The sequence below is a fragment of the Schistocerca cancellata genome, chromosome 7 (assembly GCF_023864275.1).
Source record: "Schistocerca cancellata isolate TAMUIC-IGC-003103 chromosome 7, iqSchCanc2.1, whole genome shotgun sequence".
Lineage (NCBI taxonomy): Eukaryota > Metazoa > Arthropoda > Insecta > Orthoptera > Acrididae > Schistocerca > Schistocerca cancellata.
In genome coordinates this window covers 16,086,398-16,106,435 of record NC_064632.1, presented here as the reverse complement: position 1 = coordinate 16,106,435, position 20,038 = coordinate 16,086,398, and the positions used below count along the sequence as shown (strand labels likewise).

The window sequence follows — 20,038 nt, the reverse complement described above, 5'->3', positions numbered from 1 at the left end:
AGTATGTTTCACTTAGTCTGTTCCACACTGAGAAAATTTGTGTGCAGCTATGTCTCTTGGACTTCTATTTAACTGAATGTGTCACGAGTTGAATTTAAAATTTCATCATGGTGTAGTCACCTTCAGATTCTGAATATTTTTGTGGGCTAGAATGCTAGAATTTGGTTTTTTAAAGAGCCCGTGTTAAAATTCTAAACTCTGAAAACTAAAAAAACTGTTCTGCAGTGATCTGGCAAATTACAACATTGCAAGTGAAACTCAAGGCTTTTAGGGATATAAACATGTTATTCCAAGTTCCTTCCTCCCTGTGAGCACAGATAATACATCACACAACTTTCCTTTCTTTCTGAACCCAAAAATTACTAAAATGAGATTTCTTTTGTCCTTAGGCCATTAATTGTGAACTTTATACTATTTGGACAATTGACAACTGAGGTAAATGGCTTGAATTTCAAGTCAGAGTATTCTAAGTAAAGACTGTGTGTTTCGTTTAAGTGCACTCTATACTTTTGCTGGACATAGTTACTGCACCACAAATGAACATTAGTGACACCATAAATGAGCATCAGTGACTTTCAGAATGAGCTCTTTATTTGGTAACACATGCTAAAAAGCCTTGAGGACAGGGAACGTTAGAAGGAATGGTGTAGTTTTTCCAGTTCTTAAAGACCCCCCCCCCCCCCCTCCTCCTCCACCGCATTGATCCATGGACCTTGTCATTGGTGGAGAGGCTTGCATGCCTCAGCAATATAGATATCTGTACCACAGGTGCAACCACAATGAAGGGTTATCTGTTGAGAGGCCAGACAAATGTGTGGTTCCTGAAGAGGGGCAGCAGCCTTTTCAGTAGTTGCAGGGGCAACAGTCTGCCTGATTGCCTGATCTGGCCTTCCATTAACCAAAACGGCCTTGTTGTGCTGGTACTGTGAACTGCTGAAAGCAAGGGGAAACTAATGCTGTAATTTTTCCTGAGGGCATGAAGCTTTACTGTACGATTAAATGATGATGGCGTCCTCTTGGGTAAAATATTCCAGAGGTAAAATAGTCCCCCATTCGGATCTCCGGGCAGGGACTACTCAGGATGGCATAATTATCGGGAGAAACAAAACTGGCGTTCTGCGGATCGGACCGTAAAATGTCCGATCCCTTAATCGGGTAGGTAGGTTGGAAAATTTTAAAAGGGAAATGGATAGGTCAAAGTTAGATATAGTGGGAATTAGTGAAGTTCGGTGGCAGGAGGAACAAGATTTCTGGTCAGGTAAATACAGGTTTACAAACAGAAAATCAAATATGGGTAATGCAGGAGTAGGTTTAATAATGAATAAAAAAAATAGGAACATGGTAAGCTACTACGAACAGCATGCTGAATGCATTATTGTAGCCATGATAGACAAGAAGTCCATCCCTACCACAGTAATACACGTTCATATGCCTACTAGCTCCGCAGATGACAAAGTGATTGAAGAAATGTACAATGAGGTAAAAGAAATTATTCAGCTACTGAATGGAGACAAAAATTTAAGTCTTGGGGGACTGGAATTCGATAGTACGAAAAGGAAGAGAAGGAAAAGTAGTGGGGTAATATGGAACGGGCATAAGGAATGAAAGAGGATGCCGCCTGGCAGAATTTTGCTTGTGAGCTGTAGATTAAAACTGAAGAAACTGCAAAAAGGTGGGAATTTAAGGAGATAGAACCTGGAATTACTGAAAGAACCAGAGGTTGTAGAGAGTTACAGAGAGAGCATTAGGGAACAACTGACAAATATGGGGGAACAAAATACAGTAGAAGAAGAATGGGTAGCTCTCAGAGACGAAATAGTGAAGGCAGTAGAGGATCAAGTAGGTAAAAAGATGAGGGCTAGTAGAAATCCTTAGGTAACAGAAGAGATATTGGATTTTAATTGATGAAAGGAGAAAATATAAAAATACAGTAAATGGAACAGGCAAAAATGAGTACAAACGTCTAAAAAATGAGATTGACAGGAAGTGCAAAATGGCTACGCAGGGATGGCTAGAAGACAAATGTAAGGATGTAAAGGCATATACCATTAGGGGTAAGGCAGATACTGCCTAAAGGAAAATTAAAGAGACCTTTGCAGAAAAGAGAACAACCTGTATGAATATCAAGAGCTCAGATGGAAAACCAGTTCTAAGCAAAGAAGGGAAAGCAGAAAGGTGGAAGGAATATATAGAGGGTTTATACAAGGGCAGTGTACTTGAGGCAAATATTAAGGAAATGGAAGAGGACATAGATGAAGATGAAATCGGAGATATGATATTGCGTGAAGAGTCTGACAGAGCACTGAAAGACCTAAGCCGAAACAAGGCCCCAGGAATAGACTAAATTCCATTAGAACTACTGATACTATTGGGAGAGCCATCCATGACAAAACTCTTCCATCTGGAGAGCAAGATATATGACAGGCAAAATCTCTTCACATTTCAAGAAGAATATAATAACTCCAATCCCCAAAAAAAGCAATCCCCAAAATTACCGAAGTATCAGTTTAGTAAGTCACGGCTGCTAAATACTAACACAAATTGTTTACAGATGAATGGAAAAACTGCTAGAAGCCAACCTCGAGAAAGATCAGTTTGGATTCCATAGAAATGTTGGAATACGTGAGGCAATACTGGCCCAATGACTTATCCTAGAACATAGTTTAAGGAAAGGCAAACCTACGTTTCTAGTATTTGTAGACTTGAAGAAAGCTTCCGACAATGTTGACTGGAACAATCTCTTTCAAATTCTGAAGGTGGCAGGGGTGAAATACAGGGAGCAAAAGGCTATTTACAATTTGTACAGAAACCAGATGGCAGTTATACGAGTTGAGGGGCATAAATGAGAAGCAGTGATTGGGAAGGGAGTGAGACAGTGTTGTAGCCTACCCCCGATGTTATTCAATCTGTATATTGAGGAAGCAGTAAAGGAAACAAATGAAAAATTTGGAGTAGGAATTAAAATCCATGGAGAAGAAACAAAAACTTTGAGGTTTACCAATGACATTGTAATTCTGTCAGAGACAGCAAAGGTCATGGAAGAGCGGTTGAACAGAATGGACAGTGTCTTGAAAGGTGGTTATAAGATGAACATCAACAAAAACCAGGATAATGGAATGTAGTTGAACTAAATCAGGTGATGCTGTGGGAATTAGATTAGGAAATGAGACACTTAAAGTAGTAGATGAGTTTTGCTATTTGGGGAGCAAAATAACTGATGATGGTTGAAGTAGAGATGATGCAAAATGTAGACTGTCAACGGCAAGGATAGCATTTTTGAAGAAGAAAATTTTCTTAACATCAAGTGTAGATTTAAGTGTCAGAAGTCTTTTCTGGAAGTATTTGTGTGGAGTGTAGCCATGTATGGAAGTGAAACATGGACGATAAATAGTTTAGACAAGAAGAGAATAGAAGCTTTCGAAATGTGGTGCTACAGAGGAATGCTGCAGATTAGATGGGTAGATCACATAACTAATGAGGTGGTACTGAACAGAACTGGGGAGAAGAGAAATTTGTGGCACAACATGACTAGAAGAAGGGATCAGTTGATATGACATGTTCTGAGGCATCAAGAGATCACCAATTTAGTACTGGAGGGAAGTGTGGAGGGTAAAAATCGTAGAGGGAGACAAAGAGACGAATACACTAAGCAGATTCAGAAGGATGTCGGTAGCAGTAGGTACTTGGAGATGAAGAAGCTTGCACAGGATAGAGTGTCATGGAGAGCTGCATCAAACCACTCTCTGGACTGAAGACCACAACAACAACAGCAACAACAACAACAACAAAGCTCGAACAGTTGTGCTCCTTGACCCAACACTTCTTAACCAGCCATCTGCCTCTCTCCTCTCACAATCAGAAGTGAGAAAAAGACTCAGATTTATGGCTGCAAGTTCTCAAGATGCTTTGACTCACAATAAGTACACTTACCTGTCAATATAAATGTTTAATTCTCCACAAAGTTGGGAAATGTTTCTTTGCAAGGATTTACAGCATCACTGCTTTCACTCCACTGAAGAACATTTAAATTTATGAAGTATGTTACGTTACATAAATACTGATGTATAAATTTCACTATTGTAACCTTAGATAAGCATGCTTAGAAATGACTTTCAGCTGTATACTTATAACCTGACTTGTCCAATGTCTTATGCATAAGGTGCTTTGTAGAGAACAGGACCAATGAATATAATACAAAACAATATAATCTGTCCTATTGGTATTGGTTAAAAACAGTCCTGGTTGCAATTTTAGTTTTTTTATATTTTCCAATGACGCATTTCACCTTATTTGGACATCTTCAGGTTATCTTTTCTAGATGGATGCGAGAAGCACCAAGATCTGCATAACGCTCCCGATCACAGGAGCGAGTAACAGAGAAAGATGGGGGCTCAGGTAGTAAGCATAATGCACCAAAGCGTCGTGTGCCAACTGGTACATTAAACATCAAAACTCTGAGGCCCCACCCACAATGCTCCAAACGTTCTGAATTGGGGAGAGATCCGGCAACCTCGCTCACAAACGTAGGGTTTGGCAAGCATGAAGACAAGCAGCAGAAATTCTCGTTGTGTGCAGGTGGATATTATCTTGCTGAAATATGAGCCATGGATGACATGCCACAAAGGACAACAAAACGGGGTGGAGAGTATTGTCAATATACCACTGAGCTGCAAGGGTGCTGTGGATCATAATAAAGGGATCCTGATATATGGCACCACAGACCATCACTCATAGCTGGGCATATGGTGCGCAACAGTCAGTTTAGTATCTCACAACTGTCAGGGCATCTTCAAACATGTACACTGCCTGGGTTCTCATTTACTGGAATAGAACTGTCTTCAGTGATGCGTCCCACTTTAAACTGAGCTCTAATGACCACAGAAAACATGCCTGGAGATGTCCCAGACAGTGGTGGTACACCAACCTGACCATCACCCACCATACGGCCTGACAAACAGGAGTGATGGTGTTGGGTGCCACTTCTTTTCATAGCAGGACCACTTTGGTTTTCATTTGTAGCACCCTTACAGCATGGTGGTAGTATGTCACCGATATTCTACATAGCATTCTCTTGTCATTCAAGGGCATCTTGGGTTTACATTTCCGCAAGACAACACCTGCTAGCACGCAGTGAGAGTTTCTACTGCTTTTCTCCATGCTTTCCAAACCTCCCCTTGGCCAGCAAGATCTCCAGATCCCTTCCCAACTGAGAATGTTTTGAGCATTATGGGCAGGGTCCTGCAACCAGCTCGGGATTTTGACAATCTAACTTGCCAACTGGGCAGAATTTGGCATGATGTCACTCATGAGGTCATCCAACAATGCCATCAATATATACCATCAATATATGCTTGGATAAAGGCCAGAGGTGGACCAATGCATTACTGACTTACCCAATTTGTGAAGCTTTTTTTCCCTTGAGTAAATCATACAATTTTTCTGAAATTGCAATCATTAGTTGGTCTGCACGTATAGATCATATCTACCAATTTCCATCCCATTCAAATAATTCTTTTGTGGTATATCGGAAGTGTCGAATTCACTCAAGTTACAATTAAAAATAAAATCTCTCAACAGTGACTTAAATGACTAACATGCATTTACACTTCTATAATCAATAGATATAAGTTTAAGGCTAGTGTTTTATGATGACCATACCTGTGCGTAGTGCTTGAATATGAATTCTGCAGACTCAATGGGTAAAGTCCAGCAAGATATCAAACTCCAGTACCCTTTCAACATCCTTTTACGTTCGTCCAATGTCGTCTCACTTACTGATTCTTCTGATGGATTTGTGAAACATGTGCCCGTGCAACAACAAAATTTAATCGAAAATAAGTTTATGGGTGTGCAATTTCTTTTAACAAGCACATTGCACAAATGTTTTAACATTATGTCAAATAGCATTATCAAACTATCTACTGAAACCAACTGCTACATAAAGGTCTCCTCCAGACTTCTCCATGCAGTACCATCTTATGTGAGGTCCACCTTGGAACACTTCATGCTAGAGAAATGGCCCTTGGTACAGCAAGTTCCAAATGTTGGCCACTGTCTAGGTGTTGCTTTCATGTTGTATATATGGTCTACATTGCTGATTATTGCTTCACTTTGGTAACTAGGAAGTTGTTTATTGTTGTTGTGCAACCTTCCATGTGAGATCACTGTTATAAACTCAGTGAATACCATACAATGCATCATAAAAATGTAGCAGCCGGTCTGGTTAAAACTTTCACTTTCATGAATGGAAAAGAATTTGGTGGTTGCAGTGACAGCATCAGAAAATGTTAACACAGGAATGGCAAAATGAGCTATGTGACAACTGCATGTGAAACACATCTAAGGAGCATTAAAGTATACAATGTTTCACCATGATTATAATTTTCAGCAATTACTAATGGATAATGTACATTGCATATTTAACTTACAACAGAAGTTTAATTTTAATGAAAGAAGAAGGTTATGCACAACATTCTTGCACAAAATGAATCTGTACGATTTGGCCTTGAAATTGCATGTGTTTGTGTCTTGGGAGAGGGGGGCATGTGTTCTTGTCCTGTATACAAGTAGCACTTCACAAATATCACAAAAGTGTGTTGGTATGACCAGATGCTTGAAAAAACCCAGGGAGATGCTTGAAGAAACCCTGTTAACAAATTAGGCAATATGACACAGCAATCAAACGAAGTGACTATATGGAGGCTGGTATAAAAATTTAGATATATAGGAAGTATGTACTTATGCAGTTTCAGATGTTTTACACCTCCAGATCTAAAACAGAAAAACAATCTTAATCAGTCTGTTGATTCCTTCTGCAATTTTTCTGAAACTGATTGGTCCTGAAATGATGAAATGAATCCCAAGTATTTATCAGTTCTTTTGTATTTCTTCAGGATTTAGTACCTTGGTACTCCCAATGCAGCCATTTATCAGTAACCTTATGAGGTACAGAATAAAAAATATTGACAACTGTTAAGAAGGTGGGAAAGGGGGGGGGGGACAGAAGAAAAGAATAAATAAATAAATAAATCTCCCAACATCTGAAACAGCAAATAAGGCAGCCTTCACATCACATCAGAAGATGCTCCCACTGGGTGAACCAGGTATTAACATGGTGAATAATCTCTTACTATCACAAAGGTCTCTAAAATACAGTGCATGCAACACAAAATATAACAGTAATTCTGGTTTATGTGAAGATTGATCACCTTCAACTCAAAGTAATTAAATTTACTAACTTAGAGTCACATCTTAGAAGAGAATTATTAAGAATATTTCATCAAAATGACAAGTAAGTATAAAGTGAAATTTGCAAGATATTTCAGTACTATTCCCAGAAGTAAATGGACAATCACAGATTTGCCAAACATTTACTACTATGCTGTGAATGGCATGAAGAACTCACTTATGTAGCACATCATCTGCTTGAGTGGGTCAAAATGTTAGCACTGTTACAGGAACTCCAGAGGCCAGCCTTCAAACACATACTGCAATGCAGCCTTGAAAAGGCCAAAGAAAATCAAAGATATGCCCATTGAGTTTTATCCCTTTCCTGTAACAAGGGTCTTCAAAAGTCAGCAATTTAGGTTATTCAGCATTTGGATTGACACTCTCCTACGATCAAAGAAACCTGTGACCAATCATGATATGCTTATTTGTGTAAGTTCATTATCTCCTGTTAGCCTTAACTGGTATAGAGTCCTACACACTTGAGCAGTATTCTAAGCTGGGATGCACTATTGATTTGTTAGCACTCTTCTTTTTAGAATGACTGCATTTCCCCTGTATCATTTCAAAAAAACAAAGTCTGTCAGATGCCTTAACTACAATAAGCATATGCTGTCATTCCTCTTCATACCCCTACAAATGGTTACACCCAACACAAATTGTCAGTCACTGATATTTTTGTTTTGCAAAGTGTATTCTACATTTAACAAGTTGTCAATCTTTGCACCATTTTGAAATCTTACCCAGATATGACTGCATGTCTCTGCAGCTTTTTATTTATTTGATTATAGATAACTGTATCATCTGCAGAAAGCGTGAGGTGGTTGTGAATGCTGTCTGTTAGGTCAATATTATGCAACACAAATAAAGATACAACAAATAAAGATACCAACAGACTTGCCTTACAAATGCTTGGCTTGATGTTACGAGGCAAGGATGACAGTATAGCAGGCATAGTATTAGATCTATTCAAACCATATGATACTGCTGACTACAATTTTATACTAGAAAAGTTAGAATAATTGATAATAAGAGGAACTGCTAATGATAGGTTTTGGTCATATCTGAAACACAGAGTGCAAAGTGTAGAGGTAACACAAGCTTCAAAAATGTTTAGTGAGACATTTAACAGGTCCTGAAAGTATTAACACGTGATACCATCAGGTTTGCAGATGATCCGATGATTTGGGGGAATAAGGAGGAGGAAGTACAAGAGCAGTTGGGTGAATGGGAATGAACAGCACTAGAATATGGGATGAAATTTAGTATAAGTAAAAGTGAGGTGATTATCACAACAAGAACAAAGGATAGAAGAACAAATTGAGTAACAACTGGTGGGGAATGATTGAGGAGAGTTGAGTTTCAAGTACCTAGGAAGCCTGATACAGGAATGATTGAGGAGAGTTGAGTTTCAAGTACCTAGGAAGCCTGATACAGGACGATGGAAAAAAACAACAGAGAAATAAATGAGCAGGGGAGAAAAGCAGAACCATTTCGGTAGAGTGTCAGAAGCCTGATATGGAGCAAGGATGTACCCCAAATCAGTAAAAAGGTTATATACCGGTCATCCTATGTCCTGATCCTGACATATGCATCCGAAACCTTGGTTATGAAAGGAAGAGAGAAAAGCAAAGTACAAGCTTGTGAAATGAAAATTCTTGAGGAACAGTACTGGAGTGAAAAAGGTAGACAGGTTAAGAAATGAGAGGATCAGAGAGTTAATGAAGGTGGAACCATTACAGGAGGCGATAGAGAAAAAACAGCTGAGATGGCATGGGCATGTTAAGCAAATGGAGGAGAAGAGGATACCCAGCAGGACACAAGAGATGAACCTGGAAGGAAAGAGACCACGAGGAAGACTGAGAGACAGATTGCTGAAAGGAGTGGAGGAATGCACCCAGAAGAAAGGAGAAGATTGGACCAAGATGAAGACAGAGAAATGGTGACAAGACGATGGAGAGGCTTATGTTCCATACAGACCCAGCAAGAGGCTGGAAACTGTCCAAGATTATGATGATGGCTCTCAGGGTAGCACCTTAAAACCAAAACTGACTTTCTGGACAATCTTAGAGTGTGGATCTTTTTTCTGCATCTGCATTGTAATTGGAGATAAAACATAAAGAGTTCTTAGCAGACAAAGTAAATGAAACCCTAAAGGATGTTCTTAATTTGTCATTATGCGCAAACCCTAAAATGAATTTTAATCTCCTACATTACCTCTTTCACAATTTAGGAGGAGGATATTAGTGTATAATGTTCTGTCGGCAACAAGGTCATTAGAGACAGAGCACAAGCTCAGGTTAAGGAAGGATGGGGAAGGAAATTGGCTGTGCTCTTTTAGAGGAACAATCCCAGCATTTGCCTGAAGTGATTTAGGGAAAGCACGAAAACCCAAATCTGGACGGCTGAACGCAAGTTTGAACTGTCTTCCTCCCAGTGGCGAGTCCAGTGTGCTAACCATTGTGACACCTTGCTCAGTTCCACAATTTGTGTGATGTCTTTGACGTATATATTAGACAGATATAACAAATAAAGAACACAGCCCATGACTACCTTACTTCTTCCTGATTTTAGGCTTGTGTTCTATTCTATTTATATTAATTTCAGTGTTCTGATGATTGGTGTACAATTCTAAATTATTCTTCTGACCATCCAGATAATTTACATTACTTTTTCACCAGTATAGTAATATTTCACAAGCTTCATCGTCACGTTTCTACCCTATTACTCCATCAAACAGCTATCACAGCTCAGAATACATCAGTTTTGTCACAGCACAGAAGTGCAAAACGTCAAATATTTCATACATATTTTCAACATCCGAACATAGCTGAGCATTAACATGACAGTAAAACTGGGAAAGCTAGATCCATTCTGAACTCTAAAGTCATTCATAGGGGAATGAAATTATTCATTAGATCATGATTAATTTCCCCCATCTTATACTATAAAATTTGTTTAGTGAGGAAACAAGAGAACGATAGGTGAAGTACTTTGACAAAAATAAATATAACATAGTTTTCTATGAACAACAACACAATCAATTAGATTCAGGAAAGTAATAAATACTAAAAAGGAAGCACAACAAGAAATTAAGAAAGCTACAAGTTCATGAAAAGGACAATCCCAAAAACTGTAGAGGCACATTGGACCAGTAGACGAATGATATCTGTAGGGATATAGGCACAGACATAAAAATGGCATGAGTGATAAAGTGAACAGAAAGATTAAGAAATTACAATTCAAGTCAAGGACAAGATCACCTGTTATAAGAAATAAACAAGCGGCATATTACTCAATGCAGTAATTAGTCGGGCTCCAACGCTTGGAAACAGTGACCATGCGTGTGTGTGTGTGTGTGTGTGTGTGTGTGTGTTTTCTATTTCAGAAGAAGGACTTTGTCCAAATGCTTAACAGTTTAGCAGTCTTCTTCACTGTGCCTGTCTGCTACTCAGTGCCTCCTCTATATGTTGAGTACCAATCTGTCCTTTCTGTATTGTTGTTGAACGCAGATGAAATAGCCCCAGATGGAAGAATTTTACAAAGTGACTGACATCACATACATTTAAGAAAGAGAAGAAAGACTGGCAGATGAAGCAGGCCCTGCAATTATGAAAACAGAATTTTAAGCAGCACTGAAAGAAATCAGATCAATGGCAGTTTTATGTCCAGATGAGCTACCTGATGAGCTCTTGTACAGTTGTGGGGGAAAAAAATGAAAGTTGAACTTTTCAACATTATAAACAATTGTAAATGAAAGTTGAACTTTTCAACAGTATAAACAATTGTTATGATTATGGTTCTCTTCCAAGTAGTTCTGCAGAAGATAATAGTCATTCATGAAGGAGATAGAACAAATTTCTCCAATTACAGAACAATAAGCCTCATTTTGCATGCAGTTAAGATAATCACATAAAGAATAAAATAAAAAGAGAGTAAAATGTAGAATGAAACTCAAATCTGAAGAAGATTAGTTTGGTTTTACTCAAAAAAGTAGGGAACACAGAAACAATCATCATACTCAGGAGCTTGCTAGAGACAAAGTTAAATGAAAACAGGGACATTCACATAGCCTTTTTGATCTTTTGACAGTAATGGCACGGAGAAAGTCTTCGGTGCACTGAAAGATACAGATTCAGATTGTAAAGATGGAATAATAATATTAAACATATACTAAAACAATGTGTGAAATGTAGATTAAAGGAGAACAACAAAAGGTGTAAGATAAAGGTGCTCATTACCCCATAACTTGTTTAAAATTTTCATCAAAAAAGCTACAAGGCTCTTCAAAGGAAAAGCTTCTTGAGTTAAGACTAATGGAATTTCTATTTATTGCATTAGATTTGTTGAGAGATTGCCTTAATAGCTAATAGTGAGAAAATTATGCACAACAAACTTCCTAAATTCTCAGCACTAATAAAAAAGTTTACAAAAATTGTTAAAAACCAAGAATTATAAGAGAACACAAATCAAAAGTGGCTAGGACACCTGACATCCAAACTGAAAGAAATAATATTGAAAAAGTTGATCAATTTTGTTATTTAGGCACCTTAATTACAGAAAGCAACAGATGCAGCACGAAAAGCATGAAAAGAACTGCAACAACTGAAAATTCTTCAATGAACAAAGACAATTACTAGAGAACAAATTGTTTAGTACAGAAAAGAAGAAAACAATTTGTCAAAGGCATTCACCTGGAGTGCACTCCTAAATACCCATTAAAAGCTGTACACTGCTGAAAGCATACAAAGTGCATAGAAGCAATGGAAATGTTGCTTTGGAAAAGGCTATTGAAGACCAGCTGGACAGGAAGTAAAACTAATGAAGATGTTCTGCAATAGAGTGATGAGCAATGAAACCTTGTAGGGGAAAAAAAAAGAGGGGGGAAAAATTTCTCATTTATCAAGACAAAACAAGTTTTTAACAGACCTGTTGGAAGAAAGTATTTTGGTAAAGAAAACCACAAGGGGGTCAAGGAAAAAAATAGTTGAAGCTCTATTGGAAGTAATGAAGTACCAAAATAATCAAGAAGGGGACAGTGCAGAGTAGGGAAGAATGGTTGCAGCGATATGGCATAGACGACAGTGACGAGAACACTTTACGGATTACACAGCATAATCCTTTACCTTTGCCAATGTGCCTTTTTTAGGCAGCTATCTATGGCTGAGTTTTCCTTGTGCCTGCTGAATATTTCTTGAGCACTGGTAGTCACAACTTTCTCTGTCACTCCGAGTTTTGACCTTAAAAGTTATTTCTACACTTGACTTTCCAGACTTCCATGTTTCTCTGCAGATGAATTACTGCAGTGACAAACACAAAACAAATTCAGTAAATTCTGTGAGCTCCTTCACTAGAGGCAGATACATAATAATAACTTACTGTGGCTCAATGGCCTGCTGCAAAACTTTTTATCGGACACTCAGTGTCCATCCTTCTTTCTCTTCTTTCACGTGTTTCTCTTGTCACCCTACAAACTGACTGGATGCTCTACTTACAAGGCACACTGTATCAACCATCTTGGTCACACACAAGACGGCTACAAGACCACACTGATTGTTGGTGCCACATCTAGTGTCCCACATTACATACACTGATACCCTCAATCCTATACTTTTGATCACTCATTCAGCTTCACCCTCACATATTTTTGCATGTTATTTCCTGTATCTTTTCTGTGCCACACGAATTTGCATTTCATCCTACCAACCCCTCCCCGCCCCTAGCACTCATTCTCCTCTCTATTGCAGTTCACAGCTACTAACTTAATCTAATCTAGTCACATCCACCATCCCCGTTCTTCACACTTATCCACCAACAGACCTGCAACCCTCATTACAATCTTTCTTTTCTTTTCTTTAAAAAATCTCATTGTGTCCTGATGCCAATTTCAGTTGGTTTTTCCCTTTCACTATTGGCCTACTCCAACAGATTTCATCTCGTTTTCCCGTACTTCATCCATTTCATTCTTTTCGTAACTTTTCTCATGAATTTGGTTGCATTCTTGTAAATTTATTTGGATGTAATTCTATGTTCTTTACATATTTTTACATCTTTTTATCTATCACCATGGAATCTTGATCCTTCCACGTGTGTTAATACAGAAATGTTTCCTTATCCCTAGGTAGAACCCAGTCCCACATACTGTCCTGTATTGTCGCTTGGCTCATGGAAACCCCCTTAAATGGCCTTCCCATCAAATTACCCATCTCCAACTGCTACCCTTCCTTCCCCAATGATCTTCATCTGTTCACATTGTGCCAATCCTTAATCCTCACCAACATAGTCCTCCAAAAGCATATCAGTCAAGCCCGAACCACCTTGCAATATGTTCTCTCCATCAACAAAATTTTCCTGCAATGCAATCCCAAATTCGTGATTCCAAATAACACACAAACTCTTGCCCTCCAGGAACTAGAGCACGATGCACACCACCACCTCAAAAAACCCTCCACCCTGTTCACTTCCTACTCTCATCTTGGACTACCACCTCAACAACAACCTCCAAAATGTCCATGTGTCCCCTCATAGCTGACAAAACCTGCCTCACAGGGCTACTACATTTACCCCATCCTCAAATACTCCCTCCCACCACCAAACACAATCCAGAACCTAGACAGACCCAAAACACAGTCATGAACCTAACCTCCAAAAGTCTTAGCCTTGCAAAAGTATCAGTCCTTTCCAAAGGCCCCATCTTTAGCCCCACTCCCAAATTTAATTATGCAGGACTTCTTAAAGACTTTTTCTCTTCTTCTCCTGGTCCCTAAAGTGGAAACAGTCTTTTGCTGCCAACCCTACCAATCAGACTCAACCAAAGACCAATGTTGAATACTGCCTTACTCAGTTAACTCCTCTATCCAACCATGATCCACCCACCCTGCCACCAAACCATCCCTTCTTAACTTTCCCGAATTTCTTAACCTCGAACTTTGTCTCACCATCACTCCCCAAATCCCTCAATATGCAAACAAATATTACATCGACAGAAAGAACCCCAATCCACCACCTAAAAACTGATCTTGACCTTATAGTCTTACCTACTGACAAAGGCTCCACCACTGTTGTTTTGAACTGCACGAATTACCTGGAGGAAGGACTCCGTCAGCTGTTGCTGTCAGATTCATCCATCTACAAATGCTGGCACAGAGATCCCAGCCAAGAATCCAGCAGGATCTCCAATATCTCCTCAAATCCATAGGCCCATTCCAGGACCTCTCCCCAGAGTCCTTCTCCCTCCTCATCCCTAGCACTCCATGCACTCATATCTTCTACATGCTTCCTAAGTCCATAAACTCAACCACCATCAGCACCCCATTGTAGCTGGCTACTGTGCCCCCACTGAGAGAATATCCAACAGCTTCAGCCAATTACCTGCAACCTACCCGCCTATATAAGAGATATCAACCATTTTCTCCACCAACTCCCCAAAGTTTCTGTTCCTTTATCACATGGTGCCCTCATTGTCACTATTGACGCCACATCCCTTTATACTAGCATCCCTAATGCCCTGGCCTTACCACTACTGAACACTATATTTCCTCACGCATGACAGATTCCAAACCAACAACCTATTTCCTAGTCATCACAACTGCCTAGTTCCTCACCCACAATTACTCTACCTTTGAAGGCATTATCTACAAACAAATCTGGGGTATGGCTATGGGCACCCATATGGTACCATATTATGCCTATCTTTTCATGGAACATCTAGAGGAATCCTTCCTAAAAACAAAGAATCTCAAACACCTCACCTGTAACAGATTTATTGATGACATCTTTGTGACCTGGATCGAGGGTGGAGACACACTATCCACATTCCTCCAGAACCTCAACACCTCCTCCCCCATTTGCTTCACCTGGTCCTACTCAACCCAACAAGCCACTTTCCTCAATGTTGACCTCCACCTGAAATATGGCTACATCGTACCTCTGTAAACATCAAATCTACGAACCACCAATTCAACAGCTGCTGCCCATTCCATACCAAGAAGTATACAGCCTAGCCACCCAGGGCTGTCACATCTGTAATGACAAGCGGCCACTCTTGGAAATATATTGACAATCTCACTGAGGACTTCACAGACCGTAAATACCCTCCCAACCTCGTATAAAAAGATAACTGCCTTATCTATCCAGTCACCCACCACCTCCCAAAGTCCCACCACCCGACCACAGAGTAGTATTCCTCTCGTGACTCAGCAGCACCCAGAACTGGAGCAATTGAATCACATTCTATGCCAGGGCTTCAACTAACTCTGGTTGTGGTTGTGCCCTGAAATGAGGCCACTAGCAAACTGTGGTCAGAAAGAGCTGTACCACCCTGTTACTGAGCACATCGCCCAACATGACATTCTTCATTTTGGTGACTCTGTCACGGCCTGTGCCATCCAGACCCTTACCACTAACACCAGCTTTCCTGAACTGCACAGGTGGGAACTATCCCTCTGGTATACATCCTACATACCCGTAACACTCCCGGCCTCAACCTTCACTAGTCATTGTCCTTACCCATGTAGCCCCTTCCCTGTTCCCATTCCAGCACTACACAGCCAACTATTCCATCACTCTACCATCCCTCTCCACTACCCTGCCAGCCTTCCCCCTCTATGAAACACCTAGCGGAACTAAAATAAATTGTGACTAGAAACAGTACATTTTTAATTCTAATTGACAGCATTTGTACAATTTCTTACCTTTAGCATTCAAATTTAACGAACATATGGTACAACATTTATAAAATTGAACTAACCTGGCAGAACAAAAACCCATTCATTTAAAATATACATTAATCTGTCCTCCACATATCCATCAGGTCTATACAGCAAGGTAGAAAGATTGGGATAGTTTCTACAAAACACTTGTAGAAAGTAGACAAGCTCACAAAAGATGTTGAAGGCCTGTAAAATAAAATTTAATAAATGAATAAACAAATAAAAATTATGTTTTATATTACATATATGAGGTTAGGCCAAAAAGTAAGTTAGAGATGCCATTTCATTCTATGATCATTACACAACAAGAATGGCGCATTGTCAGAAGAGAGTACATGTTCTGGGTTCTCTGCAGAGATAGTTATGCTGCAGTATGGTTACCAGATGCATCATAGTGTGCTAATGAAATGGAATGGCAATTGGAAACACACTTCAAAGTTGAAGTACGTAAGACAGTACAACTCATGCGGGCAAAAAGTCTAAAATGGACACAGATTCACTGTTAAATTCTGGCAGTATATGGACCACATGAAATGTCATGCCTAGCCATAGCGAAATGGTGCCAACAATTTGGCCGCACAGGCAGGGGTGATGCTGATCAGAAAGGAAGGCCACCGAAGTCAACCAGAGATGACCATATCCAGGCAATCTAGGAATGGATTTGCAGCACTCGCAGATTTTCCAATGAAGAGGACATTCACACAGTGGCCTCATTTACAGAAACACGGTGACTATGTTGAAAAAATAGTGTCATTTATCTGTGTCATTTTGAAGGGCAGATGAGCATTCAATAAAAGTTAATTGATAATATTTATGGAATATTCCATGGTATTTGGAGGAACACACACACATTAAAAATTGAACACGGAGTACTGATATTTCACAATAATGTTTATTTAACAGTTTCTTATTAACTGGCTTTACGTTTTCTAGGCCATTATCAGATAACTTAATACTAAACAGATAGTCTACACTATTTCAGCAAGAGTTCGTAGTTGTGCAGATATTGTTTTTCAAAGATATGTGACGTTTTACCACTATATATTGATACAGAATCCCAAGTATAATGTAATTCACAAAAAAGCTCTGAACAAATTGATTTTATATTACTTTACACTCAAAGATTAAAAGTAATATAAGGTGTATTTGTTCAGAGCTTCTTTGTGAATTATATTATGCTTGTGTTTTTGTGTCAATATATAGTCATAAAATGTCACATATCTTTGATAAACAACCTTTGTATAGCTATGAACTTTCCCTGAAGTTGTGCGGACTATCTGTTTAGCATTAGCCACTTCATAATGAATGATTAAATAAATATTATTGAACAACATCAATAGTCTGTACTCCAGTTAAAAGTTACTTGGCTTGTCACAATAATAAGTAACTTAGTTTTTGAATTCCCCTCATACATACGTTTGGTGTTGGACAAAATTAGCAAATAAAAGCATAGAACTATGTATCTATCTACATCTGTGTTCTACAAATAACTGTAAAATTTATGTTCTATATATTAAGATTTCTTGCTGTTCCATTCACTCACAGGTGCAACTTGGAAAAACTGACTGCTAGTACACCCAATGCAATCTGTTATTTGTTTAATTAAGCTGCACGATTGCTACAGAATAATAACCTAATGGCCAGAATAATATCTGTGTTTTCTGTCCCAAAAAATAATTCCCAAAGGTTCCTAAGTAAGTTATCTTAAGACAGACCATTTGCAGCCCAAACATTCAATGTCTCATGGTAGGTTCAACTCAGGTTATATGAAAACAAGTATGTTCAGCAGTTAGCCACAGCAGTGAAATGCGATAGTAACAGTATAAGGATCCTGATTAGAAGCAGGTCAAAACTTTTTGAACCAGTTAATCTAGAGCAAGGAATCTGTGATGATAAGGTCATTACAGTAACACTGACTATTGTTATTAAAAGGATGTTAAGAAAGATATTTCATCTTTGTAAGTGTGACAGGGAACAGACTTCAGATTACCTGAGCAGTCACCACTAAATATTCATCTCCATGGCTGAAAATGGTGAATATATACGAAAAAATTAAAAAAAAGCCTTAACAGTATTGTACAAATGTCTTAGATAGGTATGTGTTGAGTAAAGTTTGGAAGGATGAGCAAGACTGCAATGGCTCAATAGTGATAATAGAAAGTTGTTCCAAAAGAAAGAGAACTTTAAATATAGCCACAGCCTTGCTGACAAACAAAAACTGAAATAAGACAAAATGAGCATAAGTGTGTGAAGTGTTCAATGAATTTGCACATAAAATTCTATTAATTAATCTGACAAAGAATTCTAAGTATTTTTGGTCTTGTGTTAAGTCCATAAATGGATCCAAGCCAGCTATGCAAGGATTCTGTTACCATATTTAAACCAAAATGGAGAATGACAGAGAGAAAGCTGAAATATTAAATTCAGTTTTCCAAAACTGTGTCACTGAGGAACAGCATACTGTATTATAATTCCTCCTTTCCAATGTCAAACAAACGCCAAAATTACAAATATCGAGATAGGATATTACAATAGTAAACCAACTAAAGTCAATCAAAGAAGGAGCAAGAAATCAGACCTCATGGAATATCTATACAGCTGTGTATATAGTATGTGAAAGAACTTTCTATTCTTCTAGTAGCAGTCAAAACCTTAGGGCTCCAAGTAATTGGAAATTATATGTATCATCTACGTTTATATTATAACCTTTCTAGAGACTTACATAATACTATCCTCTAAGTCATTAATGAATAACATGAGCAACAACAATCCTAGTGCATATCCTCTTTGAGCACACCACATATTACATCAGTGTCTGCAGATTAGTGTCTATCCAGGATAACACGTGGTGCCCTGCTTGTCACAAACTGACTTGTATCTCCCATGTTGTTGTTGTTGTTTTCTTCAGTCCAAAGACATATCTCCAATCTAGTTTACACCATGCAAGTCTTTTCAACTCGGCTTATTGCAATGTACATCTCCCTGAACCAGCTTAGTTTTTGCCATGGCTTGGACTTACACTACAATTTTTATTCCACAACCTTCCTTCATTTGCCATGGTAACTCTGATGCCTCAGTGTATGTTTTAGCAATCCGTCTCTTTTTTAGCAAAGCAGTGCCATAAATTTTTCTTCTCTATTGGGTTTAGTGCCTCTTCACTAGTTGCCTTATTTACCCATCTAATAATCAGCATTCTTCTCTGGCATGACATTTCAAACGTTTCCATGCTCTTCTTGTCCATACTGTTTGTCGTCCATGTTTCACTGCCACATCGCACAAAATTCCAGAGTAATACTTTCAGGTAATACACTCCTGGAAATGGAAAAAAGAACACATTGACACCGGTGTGTCAGACCCACTATACTTGCTCCGGACACTGCGAGAGGGCTGTACAAGCAATGATCACACGCACGGCACAGCGGACACACCAGGAACCGCGGTGTTGGCCGTCGAATGGCGCTAGCTGCGCAGCATTTGTGCACCGCCGCCGTCAGTGTCAGCCAGTTTGCCGTGGCATACGGAGCTCCATCGCAGTCTTTAACACTGGTAGCATGCCGCGACAGTGTGGACGTGAACCATATGTGCAGTTGACGGACTTTGAGCGAGGGCGTATAGTGGGCATGCGGGAGGCCGGGTGGACGTACCGCCGAATTGCTCAACACGTGGGGCGTGAGGTCTCCACAGTACATCGATGTTGTCGCCAGTGGTCAGCAGAAGGTGCACGTGCCCGTCGACCTGGGACCGGACCGCAGCGACGCACGGATGCACGCCAAGACCGTAGGATCCTACGCAGTGCCGTAGGGGACCACACCGCCACTTCCCAGCAAATTAGGGACACTGTTGCTCCTGGGGTATCGGCGAGGACCATTCGCAACCGTCTCCATGAAGCTGGGCTACGGTCCCGCACACCGTTAGGCCGTCTTCCGCTCACGCCCCAACATCGTGCAGCCCGCCTCCAGTGGTGTCGCGACAGGCGTGAATGGAGGGACGAATGGAGATGTGTCGTCTTCAGCGATGAGAGTCGCTTCTGCCTTGGTGCCAATGATGGTCGTATGCGTGTTTGGCGCCGTGCAGGTGAGCGCCACAATCAGGACTGCATA

The 20,038-nt window shown here is 39.6% G+C and overlaps 1 protein-coding gene across 1 annotated transcript in view; it reads right to left on the bottom strand.

Annotated features, from left to right (window-relative positions):
- Positions 1–20,038, bottom strand: part of LOC126092405 (cohesin subunit SA-2-like) — a 192,768-nt gene that overhangs the window by 11,605 nt on the left and 161,125 nt on the right. Inside the window, exons 10-11 of the mRNA XM_049907978.1 lie at positions 15,977–16,124; positions 5,659–5,783 (exon numbers count right to left, since the gene is read on the bottom strand). Coding sequence (XP_049763935.1) covers positions 5,659–5,783; positions 15,977–16,124 — 273 coding nt within the window. The remainder of the gene's footprint in view (positions 1–5,658; positions 5,784–15,976; positions 16,125–20,038) is intronic.